Raw genomic sequence first — 24,170 nt, 5'->3', positions numbered from 1 at the left:
CTCAGCTATTACCTGAAAATAAACGTAAAACTTGGTACAGCAAAGAAACTATTGCAAACCTGGTCTGTTGTAAAAGAGGGGAAACTGAGGCACACCACCTCATAAATTTCATAAATGACCAGTGAGTGGGGTAATTCACTAGCCTGACTATAGAACAAAATAAGAACAGCCTGGAGGTAATTCTTCTGTTTTTCCTGCAATTAGCAAGGAAATTTGTAAAAGGAATTGGTATTATTATTAAGCAATAATCTGTCCCCACCAGAGGGGGTGGAAATTTTTTGTTTTTGTTTTTCAGACACTCTACAAGCAAACTGGCACCAGTGGAAGAATAACCCAGAATACCATGAATCTATGTTTTGTGTTGTTTGTCTGTGGTGTTTGTCTTGTTGCTAGCATGATGTGGGTGGGGGATGGCTTCAAAAGGCTGACCTGTGGGGAGAGATATGTATGGGAATGCAAAATGCTCAACTAATAGGCCAGTACCTGTGTAATAGCTACCATGGTGCCTGGAAATAGAACGGCAACTAAGGTGGGCCCCACAAGCCCAATGGAAATAATGAGAGGGGAGGAGCTCACTGGGAATCAATGGAGGGGTGTGTAAAATGGTGTAAATCCAGAAAAGATGTTTGGATGTGCCCGTCTCCTATGACTATGGAGGAGCAGAATCAATGGCCTATGGCAAGAGGTGGACAATTGGGTGCACTGTGTATGAGGTGTTTTGCTGGAAATGTACATATTGCTGGGGGCACAATTACACCAACCCCTAACCAAACTACACACATCTACACGCTACTATCTGGACTTTGGTGCACAAATGAATCTGTAAATCTTATCGCTGTGAATAATCAAACCGGGGCATACTGCCTGATTCCATACCAAGTGGTTAAGTTGGTTTTTACAATAACCCATTTCTCTATGCACATTCAATGGACTTATAATGTGGACAAAAGCATGCAAAACCTGCAGGAGCAGCTTGTTGCAACTGGACACATTAAGATCTTAACCGTGTCGAAGGAGGAGAGGCAGTGTTTTGGTGGTGGCTCAGATATTGGACCATACTGCAGTGGTCAGGACTCGTTGTTGTGAATTGTTAACTGTACCTGTGTTATGTTGTGTATGGAAATAACCTATAAGTAAAGTAGTAAGCCTCCCCACCCTGCAGTGTACTAGACAACCTGGACCCAACCTTCTCGGGCCCACTATAATGGGAAGTCTGGAACACTAATAGGAATAGGTGTGGTATGCCTGTACGAGAGAAGGTGCAGGGCCCTGTACTACACAAGGGGCAGTGGAACAAATGGAATATCGACACCTTCCACCTTGATGCCTAACCCTATCAGGAAATGTGTTGCCATATGTCCTATGCTTTTCCAGGGATACCTGGGCAGGAGGATCCCAAAAGAAAAGGAAGGGGGGGGGGGAAAGGGGGTGGAGTGTTAGGATATAGATATTCAGGCTTGTCTGTAAAGGCCTATACTTTAAGAATTTAGGTGTATTCTTATCACTTAGCTAGTTATAGAGGTACAAAAGAGAGAATTAAAATCACTGTCTCTATGTGTAAGGGACAGTCTGAGGCTCTGTTCTTAGGCTAAGGGTATGTCTACACCCAGCCGCTAGTTCGGCGGCTGGCAATCCAAGTTCTGGGTTCGACTTATCGCATCTTGTCTGGACGCGATAAGTCGAACCCGGAAGTGCTCGCCGTCAACTGCGGTACTCCAGCTAGACGAGAGGAGTACCGCGGAGTCGACGGGGGAGCCTGCCTGCCGCGTGTGGACCGAGGTAAGATCGAACTAAGGTACTTCGAACTTCAGCTACGTTATTCACGTAGCTGAAGTTGCGTACCTTAGTTCGATTTGGGGGGTGAGTGTAGACCAAGCCTAAGTAAGGCCTTTGGCTAAGCAGCAGAGGCAGCCATAAGCTGAGAAGTGAACGGTCACAGCCTCACATTCCAAACTAGTCACATGGAAATAAGGTGCTATTGGCTGTTAGGAATACAATTCTGTCCTGATATTCCTGTCACCTCCAGAGAAAGGAAAGAGCCTAGAACATGTAAAAGGAAATTTAGTTTGATAGTTTTTTGTCTGGTAAGAACTCACTTATCAATAGACACAGCTGGAAAACCCTTATGTCTGTATAGATGTAGTTGTTAAATCCTCACTTCTGTATTGTTTTGTATGTTTATTTGCATGGTCTCTGTTTGGTTCTGTAATTGTTTCTGTCTGCTGTATAATTAATTTTGCTGGGTGTAAACCAATTAAGGTGGTGGAATATAATTGGTTAAATAACCATGTTACAGTATGTTAGGATTGGTTAGTTAAATTTCAGTAAAATGATTGGTTAAGGTATAGCTACGCAGAACTCAAGTTTTATTATATAGTCTGCAGTCAATCAGGAAGTAAGGGGGGGAATGGGAATAGGGATGGCTCTGTGGTGTCAGAGCTGGGAAGGGGGACACTGAGGAAGGAAACTGGATTTATGCTTGCTGGAAGTTCATCCCAATCAACATCGAATTGTTTGCGCCTTTGGACTTTGGGTATTGTTGCTCTCTGTTCATGCGAGAAGGACCAGGGAAGTGAGAGGGCGAAGGAATAAGCCCCCTAACACCACCGCTCTCCAGCTGCCCAGCTCTGAAGGCAGTGCCACTGCCAGCAAACCCCCCCCCCACTACAATAACCTTGCAGTGGCCTCCTCCCCCAACTCCTTTTTGGGTAAGGACCCCTCCCATTACAACACTGTGAAATTTCAAATTTAAATAGCTGAAATCATTAAATGTATGATTTTTAAAATCCTATGACCATGAAATTGACCAAAGTGGACTCTGCATTTGATAGGGCCCTAAGTATAAACAAGTCACCGGGACCAGATGGCATTCACCCAAGAGTTCTGAAAGAACTCAAATGTGAAGTTGCGGAACTATTAACTAGGGTTTGTAACCTGTCCTTTAAATCGGCTTCTGTACCCAATGACTGGAAGATAGCTAATGTAACGCCAATATTTAAAAAGGGCTCTAGAGGTGATCCCGGCAATTACAGACCGGTAAGTCTAATGTTAGGAGTGGGCAAATTAGTTGAAACAATAGTAAAGAATAAAATTGTCAGACACCTAGAAGAACATAAATTGTTGGGCAAAAGTCAACATGGTTTCTGTAAAGAGAAATCGTGTCTTACTAATCTATTAGAGTTCTTTGAAGGGATCAACAAACATGTGAACAAGGGGGATCCAGTGGACATAGTATACTTAAATTTCCAGAAAGCCTTTGACAAGGTCCCTCACCAAAGGCTCCTACATAAATTAAGTTGTCATGGGATAAAAGGGAAGGTCCTTTCATGGATTGAGAATTGGTTAAAGAAAGGGAACAAAGAGTAGGAATAAATGGTAAATTCTCAGAATGGAGAGGGGTAACTAGTGGTGTTCCCCAAGGGTCAGTCCTAGGACCAATCCTATTCAACTTATTCATAAATGATCTGGAGAAAGGGGTAAAAAGTGAGGTGGTAAAGTTTGCAGATGATACTAAACTGCTCAAGATAGTTAGGACCAAAGAAGACTGTGAAAAACTTCAAAAAGATCTCACAAAACTAAGTGATTGGGCAACAAAATGGCAAATGAAATGTAATGTGGATAAATGTCAAGTAATGCACATTGGAAAAAATAACCCCAACTATACATACAATATGATGGGGGCTAATTTAGCTACAACGAATCAGGAAAAAGATCTTGGAGTCATTGTGGATAGTTCTCTGAAGACGTCCACGCAGTGTGCAGAGGTGGTCAAAAAAGCAAATAGGATGTTAGGAATCATTAAAAAGGGGATACAGAATAAGTCGGAGAATATCTTATTGCCCTTATATAAATCGATGGTACGTCCACGTCTTGAATACTGCGCACAGATGTGGTCTCCTCATCTCAAAAAAGATATACTGGCACTGGAAAAGGTTCAGAGAAGGGCAACTAAAATGATTAGGGGTTTGGAACGGGTCCCATATGAGGAGAGATTAAAGAGGCTAGGACTTTTCAGCTTGGAAAAGAGGAGACTAAGGGGGGGGGATATGATAGAGGTATATAAAATCATGAGTGATGTGGAGAAAGTAGATAAGAAAAAGTTATTTACTTATTCCCATAATACAAGAACTAGGGGCCACCAAATGAAATTAATGGGCAACAGGTTTAAAACAAATAAAAGGAAGTTCCTCTTCACACAGCGCACAGTCAACTTGTGGAACTCCTTGCCTGAGGAGGTTGTGAAGGCTAGGACTATAACAGCATTTAAAAGAGAACTGGATAAATTCATGGAGGTTAAGTCCATTAATGTCTATTAGCCAGGATGGGTAAGGAATGGTGTCCCTAGCCTCTGTTTGTCAGAGGGTGGATATGGATGGCAGGAGAGAGATCACTTGATCATTACCTGTTAGGTTCACTCCCTCTGGGGCACCTGGCATTGGCCACTGTCGGTAGACAGAATATTGGGCAAGATGGACCTTCGGTCTGACCCAGTATGGCCATTCTTATGTTCTTATGTAAGTCATTGTATGAAATTTTAGTTTGTACTGACTTTGCTAGTGCTTTTTATGTAGCCTGTTCAGGGGCACCAGAGCCTTCCCAAAAGTGGGGGGCAGGGGCAGGCCCTGCCCCCGGCCAAGTTGGAAGCTGGAGCAGGGCTGGGAGGGCTGAAATCATCCCCCTGCCTGTGTCCCTGCCCAGGACAGGTGGAGGGACCCAGGTTCCCCACAGCTGCCTGCGCGGCTCTCCCTGACCTGGCTCTGCTGGGTGGGCTTGGAGCCACAGCCTGGCCATGATAAGAGCCGGACGGGCAGCTGTCGGGAGCTGCAGTGGACCCTCCACCTGCTCATAGTGTGGGGGACCCGAGCAGCCCATGGCCTGTGTCCCTACCCAGCGCAGGTGGAGGGTCCACAGCTCCCCACAGCTGCCCGCAGTGTGGCTCTCACCCTGGCCGGGCTGCATCTCTGAATGAAAGTATTGTTATATGTTTATGGCCTAATCTATAATGGAAAGAGACATTAAGTTTCTATAGTAAACAAACAGTGCACACAAAACAACTGAAATTAGTGTAAAGCAGTGTAAACCTTATTTTCAATACTTATGAATACCTGTTAAATAGAAGCAATTAGGCAGCAAATCTACCAATGTTCCTTTATACAGACTTCCCCCCCAGCATACACCCATTGCCACTGTTATGAATATTGAACAAGTTTTCAACATAATATGCACACACCTTTTGGCACACACCTGTGAGCATATTGCCCTCTGATCTTATTTCAGAGACATTTTCTCAGGCCTTTTCCTCACTGCTGAAACCAAAGTGCCTTGTCCTCACTATGTTTTTATTTCAGAATAGCTCCTATGCCTTAGTTACCCTGAGGTTAAAACCCCTCACCTATTTTAGCAGTGAGGAAAAAGGCCTAAGGGCTAGATTGGCCAAGGGACTTAGGTATTGTGATACTGAGCGCTGCAATTCCTAACTTTTAAGCCCCTAGAATGTCACAGGAACAACGCCGTAATCCACAAAGCCTGAGTTAGGTACAATGAATGGTGGGAAATAGGTGCCTGAGAATGCCATCCAAAAAAGCCAGCTAGGAGCAACCTAAGCTAGCCAATGGGAGATGCCCATCAGAGGGAAGTTTCCTAAGTGTCACTTCTCTCAAAGAGGTTGGCATCTAAGTCTCCACTGCAGGTGGGCATCTGGCTCTGCCTAGCAATCCATGAATGGGAACCCCTCACCTGGAGCCTAAGATGTTTCTTGAGAGAATGAGCTAGGCAAGTACCTAACTCCACACAAAACAGCCCTTGGCAGAGGTGGTGGTGCCTACCTTATAACTTTTAGCCCTGGGGTATGAATTAAAGGTGGATGGTTACTCCATGTCCGCCTCCTGTGGCCATTTTTTGAATGGGACCTGATCCAATAGACAGCTTACCTATCAGGTAGGGGCCCTGCATGGAATTCAGGCATTCACCCACCTATCATCCCTGCTCTGTGAACCACTTTCTGTGCATTGCTTATCGAGGGAATCGCTGTATAGCTAGGCCAATACGCTCTGCATGCACAGCAATAGCTAGTATGACACTAGTGAAATATTGCAATGGCTTCTTTACACAGGGCAACACTTGGGATAGTTAAGATGAGTGATTCATTGCTTCCCTCCTGTTTGCGCTTAAAAAATCAAATATGGGAAACAACTGGACTATACAAAACTTTAAAAAATATTCAAGACCTGTCATAAGCCTGATGATTGACAGTGTTTCAGGGAAGGATTCCTGCAATCTTGTATGGTTGCCCTGACTGCCACTATCAAAACTAAGGCCTCTTGACTTCTGAATAAGAGCATCCATGCAGGGGTTTAAAGCCCTGTAACTTATGTGCATTAAATTCACACCTTTAGTGTCACACCATGTAGACAAGCCCTTAATAAGTAAAGGGAAGGGTCAAAAGGGAAACGGAAGGGGGAAGCCTCTGTTAATACTTTTAGTTTAAAATGTTTTAGCTGGTTTTCCATGACACCCACACAAATCGGGGGCTGCAGACATTCAGTTGCAAATACTTCTGCTGGCAAAGGAATAATGATAGCCACACGATCAATATCAGAGTTCTCAAGACATAATAATGGTTCATTTAACATCTGAACCAGCATTATTATCTGTGTCCTCAATGCTAAGAAGATGCGTGTTTTTACCAGAGGGTAACTAACCTGCATTAGATATCCCCACTGTAAAAACAGAATGGAGAAAAGGCACTTCAGTTTAATCAGAAAGCAAACAAGGTGAGGTCAGCACTATGCCTCCCACTGAACCAATGCAAAGGAGTAACTGGATCATTCATTTAAAAAAAAATCTTTGATTTTGGCAGGACAAAGCAGTAAACTTGTCCAAATGAAGAACATCACTGAAATGTATCCTAACAAACCATGTATCATACATAAAAGGCTATGAAATTAAAATATGCAATTAGAAGGATAAACAATTCAGTAGAAATATCAATATCTATGTATGCAACAAATGAAGTAACAGAAGAGTAAAGTGTGGATTTCAGTGTTTGCAGGATGGGATGTTACTTATAGAAATAAGGATTTTTAATATATTTCCAGTAACTCCCACACACCTTTGTAACTGAAAGTCAAAAATATTATAGGATTGTACAACCATTTTAGGATTATGAATTCTTTAGGAGAGGTAACAGCAGAAGTATGAAACTAATGTGCCCTAAAAGCTCAGAAATCAAAAGGCAAATTAAAAGAACGCAAAATATATTTAGTTATTTGTTTAATTTCATGATTTTTGTGTGCATAATTGATGATTTTTGAATTCTTGTTTTTGTCAATCTACCTTGGAGGTGTATATCTATGTTTAGTTTTAAAAACAGTAGCAATTTGTCTTTGAGAAGAATTTCATACAAGGTACTATTGTGCCCTTGGGGTCAGATTTTTAAAGGGGTTTAGGTGAGTAGCACCTTGGTGCTTTCAACGTTTAAAAGTCTGGCCTGTAGTGAATATTTGGGAACCAAGTTCTGTACATGAGTGATGATGGAGGCTATGTTTTGGTCATGGGTATTTTTAGTAAAAGTCATGGACAGGTCATGGGCAGTAAACAAAAATTCATGGCCTTGACTTATCCATGACTTTTACTATAAACCCCTAACTAAAACTTGGGCCAGGGGGGATGGTCCGGGACCTCCGCTGGTGCTGGGGGGAGGCAGGCAGTGGCGCATGGCCTGGGACTCCTACTCCTGCTGTGGGGAGGCAGGCAGTGGTGCTCAACTTGGGACCTCTGCTGGTGCTGGGGGGGACAGGAGCGGGCAGCCCGGGACCCCTGCTGGTGCTGGGGGGGGGTTGGTTGGGTTGGTGGAGCTGACAGGCTTCCTACTCGGCTCCACGCTCCTAGGGGGAGGGGTGGCCAGGGGGCTCTGCACGCTGCTCCCACCACAAGCGCCAGTGCCCATTGGCCGGGAACCACAGCCAATGGGAGCTGCAGGGGTGGTGCCTGCGGGCGTGGGCAGCGCGCGGAGCCCCCTGGCTCCTCTGCCTGGGAGCTGCAGTGACATGCGAGTGGAAGCCGGGGAGCCCCCCTCCCCCGCCCCCAGGTAAGTGCCACGCCAGACCCCAACCCCCTGCCCCAGTCCTGAGCCCCCTCCCACACACCCAAACTGCTGCTGCTGCTGCAGAAGTCACGGAGGTCACGGAAAGTCACGGAATCCGTGACCTCCATGACAGACATGCAGCCTTAGTGATGACATGTGAAAATGCATTGAGGTGCTGGACAGAGAGGCAAAATAACATTACACAAAGGCATTCCCCACTGGCAGATCAAAGGAAACTGAAGTAGTTTTGACACCAACCCAGGAAATCTGTCAGCCTTGATCCCAAAGAATAAACTTGTGTATTAAATAAAAAAAAAAAGAGCAAAAATTTAGATTTGAAAAATAGTATTGCAGTACAAACAAGAAGTGTTATAGCAGAAACACTGTGAGGTGTGATTGCTGAAGCTACTATTAAGATATTCAATTATTATTTGTTATTAAAGTATGCACAATGACATCCATATGCACAGTTTTAACAAAGGTAAACGATGAAGTACAAAGAGCAATAAAATCAAAATTTTTAAAAGTAAATAATTGAAAGCCACGAAACCCCATTTACAACAGATGACCAGAAGAAGGCAGTACCACTCAGGCAATCAGAACAACAGCTAAGACAAAGTTGTGACCTGCTATGAGACTTTATGAAGACATATAAACTGATAAGGGATTCATCTAAACACTGACCATTCTAATTTTTGGAGGGAAGTGGTCATAAAATATTTCATTGAATCAAGTCTCCATTCACAGATCTGTATGTCATATCAGACAGGGAAGAGACATTGGGATGCACTGGGCCTTTAAGAACACAGCCTCGGAAGCAATTGCTGAGCTGGATGGAGGAAAAAAAACATTTGGTTTTCCCCCCACCCCATTTTTGCAGTCACTGCAGCTAGTTCATCCCGTATGGGGGAACTTTTCTCTGCCCCTCCCTATCCTGGGGTTTTCTCCTTTGCCACTGTCTGGCAGTGCCTGTACCCCATTCTGAACTGTGGCTCTTACCCTCTGCCATTTACTTTGCTCCTCTTCTTCCCGTGTCTCCAGCTGTTTGACCTCCCTGTGCAGTCCCTCCCCTCTGATTTGCCTCCTTTCCTCCCTTAACTCCTGTGAACAGCAGGGAGCAGATTGTAACTCACCAAAAGGGCAGAGCCAGGGCAGCGCCTTCAGCAGATGTTACTAAGCAGGCTCAGTTGGGATGATCTTGCTGAATAATAGGCAAGCTGCAAATTGTGTCCAAAAGTAGATTGGAATGTTACGCCAGTCTCTCCTTCTTAAAGCTTGCGCTGCACCCAACTCAGGTGGGGACTTTCCCCAGTGGCTACAATTAGGGCAGCCCTGGTGCTGGGGATGGGCAGGAAAATGACTACACAAAAAGCCCTTTTCAGGGGCCTGCAGCTGGTGAGTTTGTACTAGAGGGTGACGGGCTCCCCGTGTGTCTGCAAATAGGTGTGTCTATTAGGGAGTAAATACCCACATAAATTGGACAGTAACCAGTTCTCCCCAGGCAGAAAGGTGGGGAGAGAGAGAAGACAGAACAGTAACGTGGAGAGACTAGAAGGGGCAGAGGGAGCAATAAATGGGGAATGAGGTTTCCACACCCCAACCTTGCCCAGCTCCAGTCAATGTAGCACCCCCAGGAAGATTGACTTTCCTAGATAAATTCATGGAGGATAGGTCCATCAATGGCTATTAGCCAGGATGGGCAGGAATGGTGTCCCTCCCTAGCCTCTGTTTGCCAGAAGCTGGGACTGGGTGACAGGGGATGAATCACTGGATGATTACCTGTTCTGTTCATTCCCTCTGGGGCACCTGGCATTGGCCGCTGTCTGAAGACAGGATACTGGCCTAGATGGACTTTTGGTCTGACCCAGTATGGCCATTCTTACGTTCTCATGAAGAAGGGGAGGAGCAGAGAGAGGAAAAGCCAGTTCCTGCCTCTGCCTAATCCCTGCGCTGCTGGGGGAATGTGCTGCTCTGGGGACAATGTCAGGAGGACCCCCCAAAGCAGCTCCATTGATTCTGCTCTTTTCTAGCGTTTGGCTCAGAGACTCTGTTACTGGGATGGTTTAAAAGTGTCTCAAGGTTTTAGTCCCAGTGGGAGGAACCAGGTTTACATTGTAATAAAATAACTGAGCATTTTCTCAGTGTGGCAGAGTCTAGTGTGTCTCTCTGCAGGGAAAGAGCTAGGGGAACTGGGGTGTGAAATAGACTGAAACCCCTTCTGAAACCTCCCCAGTCATCTTCTCACCCTGACAGGCTGCAGAATAACGACCACGTTTTGCTCCAGATCAACCCATCTTCCTAAGGGACAGGGAAGGGAAATGGCTGTTTTGGATCCAGCTCAGGTAGGGGAGCTGGTGGGGAAGGTTGTTGTGGAGGGGGAGGGGCAGGAAATACACAGAGTGAAGCAGGGAGGGGGACAGGGTGTGATAAACGTGCTGGGACATGCTCAGCCTAGGGCCTTGTGTGTGAACATTCTCCATATCTGAAAGAGGAAACAACCCCCCTGGACGGGCTGGAAAAACAAACCAGAGTGCTGGAGCCTGAACCCACTAGGTAGAGACTACAGTGAAATAAAAAGGGAAGGTGCTGGGATTTCTGTCCCAGTTCCCTGTGCGGAGCTCTGTGTCCCATATCCGCCTGTGCCTAGTAGGAGTGTGGTAAATGAGAAGACCCTGTCCTCCTCCGTCTGCTGGGAGGGACAAGGAGCTCTCACCTTCTCTCTGTTCCTTGGAGCCTCCTGGCCACTCTGAGCAGGGTGGGGGTGGGATTCTGCTCCTCTGGCCCTCCCAGAGTTGTCATGTCTTTGTGCTTCTTCCCCCATGAATAGTGGGCTTGTGGCTGGGGCACCAGGCACTGAGTGGGGAACACCTGTTGTTTCAGATGCTGGTGACCTTCGAGGAGGTGGCTGTGTATTTCACTGAGGGGCAGGGGGCTCTGCTGGACCCCAATCAGAGAGCACTCTACAGGGATGTCATGCAGGAGAATTATGAGACGGTGACCTCGCTGGGTAAGGACTCCTGTCCCCTCAGCTATTTGAAGCTATGGGGCCTGCATTTCTGAATCTGGTCAGGTTCTTCCCTGGTCAGTTACATTAAATGGGAATGGGTCACTGTAGCGGGGTAGTTACCCTGCTCCTGCCCTGAAGGGCTGAAAACAACCCTGGGGGAAGGTTGTGTCTGGGCTGATTGGGAAGTAGCTGCAGCTGGGCCACACCCCAATCAGGCCACAGCTGGCCTGTATAAAAAGGCTGGGAGCCAGGGGCTCAACAGTCTTTCTCTCTCTCCCCCCGCCCGCGAGCAGGGCTGGGGACGGGCCAGAGGAGCTGGGAGCTCTGACCTAAGAAAGCCCCAGGCTGCAGGCCTGGCAAGGCCTAGTAGGTGTAGGGTTGCAGGGGGCAGCCCGTGGGTAGGCAGAGGCAGCAGGTCCAAACCCCTTTGCCTGTGATGAGTGGCTGATACTGCAGTCTGCCCCAGTGAATGGGGGCTAGATGGAGACTGGGCAGTAGCCAAAACTGAGGTGAAGTGGGGATAGTAGGTGGGGGTTCCCTAGGGAGGGGAGACCCTTAGACTGAGGGGTTACTGCTAGGGGCAGCACCCCAGGTACAAGGGCACTGGGGTCCTGGGAGGGACACAGGGCCATAGGTAAGGCGGATCACCAGCCTGCAGGGGGTGCTCTGGATGCTGGAAGAGCTAATTCCCAGAAGTAGCCAGCAGGAGGGCTGCAGGGGTGAGTCCGCTCCTCTATAGGCACATAGTCCAGTGGCTCTCAACCTTTCCAGACTACTGATTTCTCATGTGTACCCCAAGTTTCACCTCGCTTAAACTACTTCCTTACAAAATCAGACAAAAATACAAAATTGTTATAGCATGCTATTACTGAAAATTGCTTACTTTCTCATTTTTACCATGTACTTATAAAATAAATCAATCGGAATATAAATATTGTACTTACATTTCAGTGTGTAGTGTATAGAGCAGTATAAACAAGTCATTGTCTGTATGAAATTTTAGTTTTTACTGACTTTGCTAGTGCTTTTTATGTAGCCTTGTGTAAAACTAGGCAAATATCTAGATGAATTGATGTAACCCCTGGGAGATCTCTGCATACCTTGGACATGTACCCCTGGTTGAGAATCACTGGTATTGTCCACAGCTCCAGTGTGAGAGAGCTGTTCATCTCCAAACCCTCTTCAATGGGATAGGGGAGTCATGAATCTAATGGACATTCTAATTTATGCCCATCACTCCAGCTTTCCTGGGGTCAGAAGCAGTGTATTATCCTATCTGCATTAATTCTCACTCTCACACAAGGATCTCTGTTCACCTCCCTTCATGGGACTAGCTCCATCTCTGGGGAGGGGCTCTGGATGTTTAGACATAGACAGGGGTTTAAAACCTGAGCTGTTTGTGTCTCAGCAAGTCCCCCAGAGCCCACAGATCCTGAAAACTCCTAGTGAGAGTGTGACAATTCCCCCCACCCCCAAACATCTGCCTCTCCCAAGAGGGCTCTGTGACCACATTCCCATCTGTTCAGATCCCACAACCCCCACCATGGTACGAGGCCAGGTTAGAATCAGGGAATGTTCTTTGTGACAAATACTCTACAAATCCTCAATGCACCCTGATCTTGCCTGATTTCACCCCCTCAGCAGGACTCCCCATTCCCAAACCTAACCTGATTGCCCAGCTGGAACGAGGGGAAGAGCCATGGGTCCCAGATCTCCAGGCCTTCGAGGAAAGGAAGATCCCAAGAGGCACCCGCACAGGTGAGGGGTTCACCAATACCGACACAGAAACCATCTGGTGAATGAATGAAAAAGTTGAAAATCCGTATAATGTGGTGTGAGCCCCCTCAGTTCTGCCTCATCTCACCCAGATCAGGCTGCGGTCAGCAGGTGTCTTGTCATCATGGTAGATCATGGCTTCCCACCTACCCTGTCAGGAGTTTTCTCTCCGACTTCACTTCCCTGTGAGAGTTTGGATGGGATGTGGAGGTCGAATCCAATTTCTCAGTCCCCCACAATGGTTATTGGGCTGCTGTGTTTTCCCTTTTGGCTGTTCTTTTTTCCCCCTTTCTCCCCAGCACAGGGAATGACTCTTTTCTGGATTCTCTCTCTCCCAGCAGGTGATAGGACTGTGAGTGAGAACAGGGAGGAGAATCCACATCAGGAAAGTAAAACACTGGTGAAACCACAGGGGATGTTTTTGAAAAGAGCTAAAGGGAATTCTTCTCAATGCTGGGAAAAGGTCAAAACCCGGGGAAATCAACACAAATCAAAGAGGAACATGGGAAACCACCCAAGGAAGAAAGTGAATGAATCCATTCAATATGGGGTAGGATGTAACAATCTCAAGGAAACCACAGCCCAGCCAAAAACCCACATGGAAGAGAGAACCTACAAGTGCTTGGACTGTGGGAAAAGCTTCAGTCGGAACTATTCCCTTATACAACATCAGAGAATTCATACAGGAGAGAAACCCTATAAATGCTTGCATTGTGGGAAAAACTTCAGTCGGAACTACACCCTTATTCTACATCAGAGAACCCATATGGGAGAAAGACCTCCTAATCAACTTGATGGTGGGAAATGTGTCAATGAGAATTCAAACCTTATTACTTATCAGAAAATCCACACAGGGGAGAGACCCCATAAGTGCTTTGAGTGTGGGAAATGTTTCACTGAGAAGTCAACCCTTGTTAAACATCAAAGAATCCACACAGGAGAGAGAGCTCATAAATGCTTGCACTGTGGGAAAAGTTTCAGTCGGAATTATACCCTTATTATACATCAGAGAATCCATACGGGAGAAAAACCCCATAAATGCTTGCACTGTGGGAAAAGTTTCAGGCGAAACTACACCCTTATTCTACATCAGAGACTCCATACGGGAGAGAAACCCTATAAATGCTTGCACTGTGGGAAAAATTACAAGCAGAAATCAAGCCTTTTTTCACATCAGAAAATCCATGCAGGAGAAAAACCCCATAAATGCTTGGACTGTGGGAAAAGCTTCATTCACAGCTCACAGCTTATTAGACATGAGAGACTACACACGGGAGAGAGACCTTATAAATGCCTCGAATGTGGGAAAAACTTCAGTCGGAACCATACCCTTATTCTACATCAGAGAATCCATACAAGAGAGAGACCCCATAAGTGCCTCAACTGTGGGAAGTGTTTCAGTCAGAAGACAAACCTTGTTACTCATCAAAGAATCCACACGGGAGAGAGACCCCATAAATGCATCGAGTGTGGGAAATGTTTCAAAGACAAGTCAAACCTTATTACACATCAGAGAATCCATTCTGGGGGGAGACCACATGCGTGCCTGGACTGTGGGAAAAGCTACAGTCGGCGGTCACACCTTACTAAACATCAGAGAATCCACACAGGAGAGTGCCCCCATAAATGCTTGAGCTGTGGGAAAAGTTTCAATCGGAGCTCAAACCTTGTAACACATCAGAGAATCCATATGGGAGAGAAACCCTATAAATGCTTGGACTGTGGGAAAGGCTTCAGTCAGAGCTCACACCTCATTATGCATCAGAGAATCCATACAGGGTATAAACCCTATAAATGTTCTGACTGTGAGAAAACCTTCATTCAAAGATCACACCTGCTTAGACATCAGAGAGTCCACATGGGAAAGAGATATCATAAGTGCCCAGACTGTGGAAAAAGGTTTAGGAAGAACTCACACCTTATCATGCACCAGAGACTCCACGTGGGAGAGACACCTTGAATGTGGGTGATGCTTCAGTTGGGCACATATCGTATCAGGCATCAGCAAATCCACACAGGGAAGAGTTCTTTTAAATGTCCTTAGCATGGAGAAGGCTGCAATTGGGAAGCTAACTCCATATTGGACCTCAGAGACTCCTCTATACAGGAGAGAAATGCTGTCCGTGCTCTGACTAGGGCTGGTTACGGTAGTATGTGACAGCGTACCCCATAAGGCTTTATGGGGGGGTGTTTATAAATGTATGTATGATATAACTGAAATATGTTTTGTGCTGCCTGTGCCATGTAACATATCTCCGTAAAGGTTATGGTCTACTATATCTATTCATCCTATTTGTACATATATATCATTTTCTACTTGAGGTTAAGAATATGGGCTGTGTGCTTGCTTGATTTCTAAGTAAGCTTTGTGAGGCATTTGGTCAGCTTCTTTAGGAAGGAATTCGCCAGGTTAAGTACCTGATCAGGAAACACTTGGGAAACAATGCATCTTGGAATGCTCCAATCCACATGAGAAGTCTTCTTGGAGACATGCAAGATACCATGTGGACAATGGCGTGGGCCTGTAAAGACTGAGTCATGCAAGGGCATGTGACTTGCCCAGGTGACTCCAAAACTCCATCTTGGAGCTGGACTTTGCATAGGAGGGAGGAGGGGGGTCTCCACCCACAAGAGAGAGTCTATTTAAACCTGTGGGAGACCCCTCCATTTTGTCTTCAGCTGACTAAAGAAGGAGCCTCTCCACACCCCACACCCCCCAGGATACTTGAAGGAGACTGAAACAAAGGACAGTAACTACAGGGGGTGTGAGTGATTGCTGGACCCAGGCTAAAAGGAGATTAGCCTGTAAAAGGGAGTGCTCTGGAACTGGTGAGGAAATCATCTGTATTTAGTTTGATTAGACATAGATTTGCGCATTTTATTTTATTTTGCTTGGTGACTTACTTTGTTCTGTCTGTTACTACTTGGAACCACTTAAATCCTACTTTCTGTATTTAATAAAATCACTTTTTATTTAGCAATTTACTCAGAGTATGTATTAATACCTGGGGGAGCAAACAACTGTGCATATCTTTCTATCAGTGTTATAGAGGGCGAACAGTTTATGAGTTTGCCCTGCATAAGCTTTATGCAGGGTAAAACAGATTTATCTGGGTTTAGACCCCATTGGGAGTTGGGCATCTGAGTGCTAAAGACAAGCACACTACTGTGAGTTGTTTTCAGGTAAACCTGCAGCTTTGGGACAAGTGATTCAGACCCTGGGTCTGTGTTAGAGCCAGACAGGAGTGGCTGGCTCAGCAAGACAGGGTGCTGGAGTCCTGAGCTGGCAGGGAAAACAGAAGCAGGGGTAGTCTTTGCACATTGGGTGGCAGCTCCCAAGGGGGTTTCTGTGATCCAACCCGTCACAGTATATACATCTCCATTTTCTAATTCCCATACACAGTGGTGGCATTTGGCTCCCAAGTATCTAGCTGCCCATCTCTGGGGGCAGGTTCCAGCAGCAGCTGACCCTAAGGGGATCAGGGACCATCTGGCTTTGCCTGCTCTAAGCAAACCCCAGGCAGAGGAGGAGAAGTTCCGATCAGCCCCTCCTCTCTGCTGCAGCCCTGGGTGCTGAACTGATGGACCTTCTTGCCTCCTGCTAACCTGCTGGGGGAAGGGAGAGAGAAACTCCTTCAGAAGCTCCCTCTGAAGTTCCCCACTCCAACCTTCCCATCCAAGATTAGGAGAAGTATACTTGGGCCAGGCCCCACCTTCACTCCACACACTTGTCCCCATCCTGCGTCTTCCACCAGTCTCTGGGCTCAGCTCAGCTTAGCTCCCACACTTATCCTGCAGGGAACAGTTCCAGATAAGTGTCCTAGGTTGCTGGGAATCAGATGTCAAGTGACCGGGAGGGGGTTTTGCCAGGGATCTGGGGGATTTAATGTTTTGGGCTGGTGGAGAAGGGAATCAAATGGAGCTCAGGTGATCAAGATATTGGTCATCATGGAATGAGAAGAGAGGGAGTGTGCAGGGTTAGGGAGGTTCTGCCCTCTGTCATTCACCTCCTTTGCCCCTTTTCCCTGCCACCTCTACATTCAGAAGGCAACACTGAGAGGGACTAATTTCCACAGGGCCTTTTTTGGGAGGCCTACAAATTCAATCTTAGCAGGAGGTTGTTTTTCTAGCCTAAGAAAGTGGTCAGGAGTAGCAACCAGAATGATCATGGCCTGTTTTGTAAAGGACTTGGAGGTCTACTGATGAAAAGTTCTATCCAAGCATTAGATATTATTTTTTATTTATGTTGGGCCAAGCAAAATGAGACCTGACATTCAACTCCATGGTGTTTGTTTGCATGTAATGCAATGACTTTGAATGCTGCAACTGATCAATTCAGACATTTCAAACATCTGGGCTCCCTATGCAATGCATGGGGAAAGATAGGCACCTTAGGATAGGAGCCACAAAAGTCTGTACACTAGGTGGGAAGTCACCTAAGCTGGCCAGTGGGACATGCCAATGAGAGAGTTCTACCCTAAATCAGTCCCTCTGACAGAGTTAGGTACCAAAGTCTGGGCAGCTGGGAGATGCCAATCTCTGCTTGGGATGTATGACCAGGAATCCTGCTCCTGGACTAAGGCAACTTACGTTGCAAGCAATTGGTTTATCACCAGGACCCTCCCCAAGCAGGCAAGGGTGGAGAGGTCAGAGCGATCGCTGGGGTCATGCAGTCCTGGCAGCAGGACGGGAATTGCACTCGCTGCAGTAACTCTTTGTTGTTGTGTGTGGAATCCACATTCCTTGCAAGATATCAGAGCCCAGGCTGCAGATGGGAGAGGTTAGTATCTCCCCAAGGGACCCTACCACTTCAAAGACCCCCAGCCTGCCCAGGACATTCCAGACAGGGAAGACAGACCTTATATACAAAAAAGAGCTGGGACCCCAGTCCCATGGGAGAGATGATCCCCACTGCTCCCAGTGATGGTCCTGCTTGGTATAAAGTTAAAAGGGACCTTCCCATCACAGCCTCCCCTCCTCCCCCAGAAATGATGCCTCCTGGTCACACCCTGTCTGCAGGCTGAGACTGAATGCTTTGCAGATGCTGGTTAAACTGTCTCCAGCCTCAGAGCAGTTCTCTGGGGATTTTAGTCTAAATGATCAGCTCAGCTTGTTTTTATTAATCTCTGCTCCTTTGTACCTTTTTACTGGTGGTGCTTAGTTTTCATAAGTGCTTTTTTCATATCCCCACTGATAAATCCCTGCAAAATGGGTGAATGTTGAAAAGCACCCTGGGCTAGATTCTCAGCTGATGGGAATCAGTGTAGAGCCAACGTATCCAGGGTTAGTGTACACCAGCTGGGGCTCTGGCCCCATGGACTCCTATGTAGATATGCCAATTCACATTAGCTGGGGATCTGTCTTTAAAATATGATTCCCAGGTGGCAACTACAATTACACTGTGAGGGAAACATTGCTGAATCTATTTAAGTGCCTTTTATATGTTGTATCTTTCTAGTTTCCTCCATATTTAAAGAGCCTCCTCCCCCCATTTGGGGAATGGTGTCTCCCAGGTGTTACAATCATCTAGCCTTTAACTGGAGCACCAAACAATGCAGGATAAGGGGGGTGAGCCCCATATGGGGCTGCTTTGTGTGTGATTGGCTGCCTCCTTCCTGAAGCAAAATGCATAATTGCTAAACCACTCCATCCCATATAACAATCCTACTGCATTAACCCCTCACATTCCCACCACTGTATTCACCTCAAGGGATCCCAAATGTCAGTCTGTGACAGAGCAATATCCTGAACAAACCTTATGGAATTAAGATGAACTTTACTGAAATAAATCAGACTTTATTGAATTAGGTTTAATCCCTTTGGGTCCATTGTGTTAAAAATGCAATTGTGTATGTGTTATTGTGGCATTATACATATCTTTTCCAGTTTGAGGGAGATGTGAATGTAATTCCTCCACTTATCAGCCCTTTGAAACCACTGCCTGGAGAGGTTTGCATAAACTAATTCAAACTGGATTTTCCAGATAAAGAAAAGACTTTGGGATAAATAACCAAGTTTTAGACTGACTCAGGGCCTTTTTCTTGACCCAGCAAATGGACAAGACCCCGGTCCATGGAAAGCTTCAATCCTTAGGGAAGGGTTGAAAGGGCTTTGACCTACAGAGGCTCCATAAGACTGGGTGCTGGTTCTGAGCTGAAGCTGTGATGAACCTGAAGCCACAAGGAAACTTCTTGAGTGGAAGGACTAATCGCTGGCCAGAGCCCATATTAGATGATCTCTGATAAGTTTATTAGCATGCCTGTAGGTTCTTTTATTGGTTTTAATGTTTTCTCTGTAACGCATTTTACCTTAAGAATAAAATAGGCTTGCTTAGAAAGAGCTGTGTGATAACTTATAACTGTGGGCAGTCGTTGTTAATTGGCTCTGAAGAGAAAGCAAGCAGGCCTGCTGGGACTGCCTGTCTCTGCTGGGACCAGCACAGTAAAGGCAGGGAACTAGACCATCTAGAAATGCCCTGATTAGGTGGGAGAGAGACATGGGTCTCCACCCAAAAGAGGCAAAAGTCCAGGTGCCAGAAGCTTGAGAGTCAGGGAGATGCCTGAGATGCACCTCATGGTAGGAAGTGGCCCAGGGAATGTAGTAGGCGTTGGTGCTTAAACCCTTAATGGGGAATCCCCTGGCTTCATAGCATCCTGGGTCGGAACCCAGTGGAGCAAGGTGGGCCCAGGTTCCCCTACCCCACCCCACTTGCTTGTTTGCCTGCCCCAGGCAGGAGGCTCAGGGGCCATAAACTGTTTGGTTGCTCCGCCCCACCTGGGAGCTACAAACTGACTTTGTCCTGCCCTGCCCAGAGGGTCAGAAACTGCCATTGTCACTGGCTGCCACAGCCAGGAGACTCGCAGGCAACAGACTGCTTGCTCTACCCCGCCTGGGGGCCCTGGCTGGATTATTTGCTCGACCCTGCCAGGAGTTTTGAGACTACCTTGTTACAATTATTTGATCCCTCAGGGAATCCAGATAACTCTGTGATGGGGTGTACCAATCCCGCACTGGGCCAATAAGGGCAGCCCCATTCGACGAACAGGGCCCCCATCACAGATCCCCTAAAATTTTCCTCATTTTTAATCTTAGACTGATCCTGCAAAGACTTATGCATCTGTATAACATCATGTCCTGTGCTCCAAGGGTGCTGCTCACAACACACAACATGAAACATAAGCGTAAATATTTGTAGGATCAGGACCTAATTATCTATAAGTGATTTAATATCCCTTCTGATTTTGGCCCATTTTCTCTCATCTGATATTAACATATCTCCTGAGATTTTTCCAAGTTTCATCTGTAATTATCTATTGATCTAAAAAAATGCCTTTCAAGCCTTTTCTCTTTAATTCTTGAACACCTATGTCAAATCCCCTCAAATCCCTTATAACTGCAGCAATTTCTTCTTTTGAAGAAAAACTATTGCCATGAGTTTTTGCCCCAGATGGGGCATATTTCTTGTGTGGGTATGGGGAAGAGATGAAACTCAGGGGGAAATAACAACTTTCTACTCATTTATCAAAGATTGAGATAAAATCCCCTCAGATTTGGTTTCCTTCTCCCCTTTACAACTGCTGGTCTGTAGAGGGAAAACAGACTCTCTGGATGTGGAGAGGAGGGCAAGGGCTGCAATTACCCATTGTCTATAACCTGCTTGGCAGAGGTGGCTGATTCACCTCACACCCTATGTGATGGTTTCTTTAAGTGTTCTGTGATCTCACAATTCCTGGTAGTAAACTTGTGACTTTTTCCTTATTCAAAATGGCTGCCATTTCCCATGAATGTCAATGGGGCTGAAGCCATATGCTGCTTCCAGCCAAGCTGGCCATGATCCCCAATGTTCTGCAGGGGTAAGAGGGCCACAGACACCCTTGCTTCTGAACTGAGCTGAAGCCAGGTTGATCCGTGGTCTCTATGGGGAGATGGAGGTATATGGGAGCCGGAAGAAGGCTGAAGAGGGGTAGGGGCATCTGGGGACAAAAGGGCATTGAGGGGGTGAACACTGAGTTGTGAGGGGGCAGGAGGGGATGCACAGGGATGTGGGGGGCAGGATAGGATTGAGGGGGCATGAGGAAGTAGGTATGCGGAAGGGAGGATGAGGGAGTGCAGAGGAATCATGGTGCAGGACAATAGGGTTGGAATAGAGGGAATATTTGAATGATAGGATACTGTGAAGAAAAGGAGGAGACCCTGGGGAGCATGGATGGAGAATATGAGTGCAAGAGAAGACTGGATGGGAAAGGGGGAGAGACAAGACAGTGGTAAAGGAGAGATACAATGGCAGTTACCCCACCTCGTGGGGTAGAAGAAGATGAGGGGGCTGCCCTGCTCAGCACCTAGTGGGGAATTTTGGTACTAGAAATGTTCAAACACACACTGGGTAATGTGGGCAGTAGATGGACACACGCAAACACACACAGTCTGCTCCTTATTTATCATGTGAAAAATCTTTTTTTAAGACAAACAGGGTCCAGGGGTCTGACGCCTGACTGGGGTTGACAGTACCTGAAACTTTGTATATTTTAACAACGTATAGAAGCAAGAAGTGTATGCTGAAGTACCCAAGGATATTGGGATCCAGAAGATCCCCACTGAAGGATCCCCAGGGAATGTGCATTTGCTACTCCTGTGAAAGGCCAGGGCATTCTAGCCAAGAAAGGAGGCGATCACAGTCTCAGGCTCTCGAAACCAAAGGGGCATCAGGAATGGTTGGCCCATCAACAGAAGAAGGCCAAGCAGGGGCAGGATTCCTAGGCCTGTCTTTGGTGGAAAATCAGTCTGCCTACAGTACAGTACAGAGGGGGAAACCGAGGCACAGAAAGATGAAGTGACTTGTCCAAGGTTACACTGGGAGGTTGTGGCAGAACTAGGAACTGAACCCAGGTCTCTAGTCTAGGGTCTTGTTTGGCTTCACATCCACATTCTGGAAGATTTGCTATACTCAGACCTAAGTTACGGGGCTCAGTGTAGGGGTGACTGGTGAAATATAATGGCATGTTCTATACAAAAGATCAGACTAGGTGATCTAATGGTCCTTTTGGTCTCAAACTCTGTGGTTCTCTGCTTCTCTAACACCAGGACACGCTCGGCTGCTGTCTCAGCTGGGTCGTGACTCCGGTAATATCTGCATCAAACCTTTGTGGCATCTGGACAGGGTTCCGATTTGGTAGGATGGGTTTGGGCAGCTGCTCCAGTGTTTCGCCCAGCAGGGCGACACACTACAGACGGTTTGGAGAAGTGGAGGCTTTATTGGAAGGGCTTTCGGACGCCAGCCAGCCACAGGCTGTGATGCAGACAAAGCAAATACAGAGCAACTCAAACACTGCCACTGCCAGAGCAAATAAAGAACCGCAACCCCATCCCAGCTAGCAAAGAGATTTGTCCAGGGGATTATGGAACCCACAAACAAAGGGGGTTTGGACAGAGGCAGGGAACCCATGAGACACTCAGAAATAAAGAGAATTCATGGTGTGAGACAATAACCTGCAGTTATATAGCACGTACACAGAGGGGCCAGTGTGACGTTATTGATATAATCTGGGACCATATAGATCATTGTTGCAACCAAGGTCCTGTAGTGGCACCAAATCTTGTATAAAGGGGGTCAAATGGGGAGTCTAAGACAAGGCTATGGTTTACTGGTTATGATTATGCTGTCTATATGTGTGTATCAATTTTGTAGTTGAAGTTATGCATATTGGCTCTATACTGTCTGTATTTCAAACTTATGCTATGCTGCTGGGTGACATCCCAGACAAACTGGTGTTAGCTCTGCCTAGCCTGCTTGATGGCCCATTAAGGACCATCAGCTATACAATGGACCCATTGAGAGAAGGCAGATATGCCTTGTAACCCAGCAAAGTATGCAGGGACTGGCCCATGTGACTCGACTCCATTTTGCTGTAATTTTCCACTGTAAGAACAAAGGTGTTCTTACACCTGGAAAAGACTATATAGGGCTGATGCCTCATCTCCATCTTGTCTTCAATCCTGCTTCATACCTCTGGAGGAACTTTGCTACAGGCTGAAGCTTTGAACAAAGGACTGAGGACCCGTCCCAGCGGGGGATGTATTCCAGAGACTTGATTTGAACCTGCAGTTTATTCTATCGCTGCTGCAAGTCTGAACCAAGAACTTTGCCATTACTGTATGTAATTGATTCCATTTAACCAATTCTAACTCTCATCTCTATCTTTTTCCTTTTATGAATAAACCTTTAGATTTTAGATTCTAAAGGATTGGCAACAGTGTGATTTGTGGGTAAGATCTGATTTGTATATTGACCTGGGTCTGGGGCTTGGTCCTTTGGGATCAGGAGAACCTTTTTCTTTTACTTGGGTATTGGTTTTCATAACCATTTGTCCCCATAACGAGTGGCACTGGTGGTAATACTGGGAAACTGAAGTGTCTAAGGAGATTGCTTGTGAGACTTGCAGTTAGCCAGTGGGGTGAGACCGAAGTCCTCTTAGTCTGGCTGCTTTGGTTTGCCTTAGAGGTGGAAAAAAAACCAGCGTTGGGCTGTAACTGCCCTGTTTGAGCAATTTGTCCTGAGTTGGCATTCTCAGTTGGGTTCTGCCAGAACCACATTGTCACAGCCAGTATTCTTCCATTTTACAGGGGGGGAAACTGAGGCATGGCCTCTCAGGGGCAGAGTGGGGATTAGAACCCAGGAGTCCTGGCTTCCCCCAAGTCTCACCCACTAGACCCCACTTCTTTCCCAGACCCAGGGATAGACTCCAGGAGTCTTGGCTTCCAACCCCCATGGCTCTCATGCCCATTAGACCCTGGTCCCTTTCTTGAGTGAAGAATAGAGCCCATGAATCTTGATTCTCAGCCCCTTCCCCTTTCTCATCCACGAGACCAGTGGTCCCCAAACCTTTTTGGTTGTGTCCCCCTGGGAGCCACAGTTGGGAGCCAGGGCTGGGAGCGGGCCAGAGCCCTGGTTGGGGCTGGGAGCTGCAGCTGGGACTGGGTCCACAGTCAGGGGTGGAGCCAGTGCTGCAACTGGGGCCACGGTCAGGGCCAGGAGCCAGGGCTGGGGCAAGCTGCTGGGGGGCCACAGCTGGGACTGGAGCCATAGCCACGGCCATGGCCGGAGCTGCCCCCTTGAGCATTCCTCCATGCTCCCCATAGTTTGGAGACCACTGCACTAGACCCCACTCCCCTCCTAGAGGCAAGGATAGAACCCAGAAGTCCCACCCCCACTCTATCTGACTATATTGTCCCCAGGCTTTACAGTTGGATAGAACTGCACAACCCACTAACAGGTTTATTAATCACAGTGAATCAGTGAACATG

General features: G+C 46.7%; 2 protein-coding genes across 2 annotated transcripts in view; both read left to right on the top strand.

Moving 5' to 3' along the window:
• LOC117887172 (zinc finger protein 501-like) overlaps positions 1-24,170 on the top strand; it is a 1,015,593-nt gene that overhangs the window by 876,403 nt on the left and 115,020 nt on the right. The gene's annotated exons all lie outside the window — the stretch shown is intronic.
• LOC117887146 (zinc finger protein 2 homolog) lies at positions 9,923-15,124 on the top strand. Its single transcript, XM_034789435.1, has 4 exons — positions 9,923-10,428; positions 10,967-11,093; positions 12,735-12,851; positions 13,208-15,124. The coding sequence occupies exons 1-4, from the start codon at positions 10,405-10,407 to the stop codon at positions 14,827-14,829; spliced, it is 1,890 nt and encodes a 629-aa protein (XP_034645326.1). The 5' UTR covers positions 9,923-10,404; the 3' UTR covers positions 14,830-15,124.

The sequence above is a fragment of the Trachemys scripta genome, chromosome 14 (assembly GCF_013100865.1).
Source record: "Trachemys scripta elegans isolate TJP31775 chromosome 14, CAS_Tse_1.0, whole genome shotgun sequence".
Classification (NCBI taxonomy): Eukaryota; Metazoa; Chordata; order Testudines; family Emydidae; genus Trachemys; species Trachemys scripta.
This window is presented reverse-complemented; position numbering and strand designations above follow the sequence as displayed.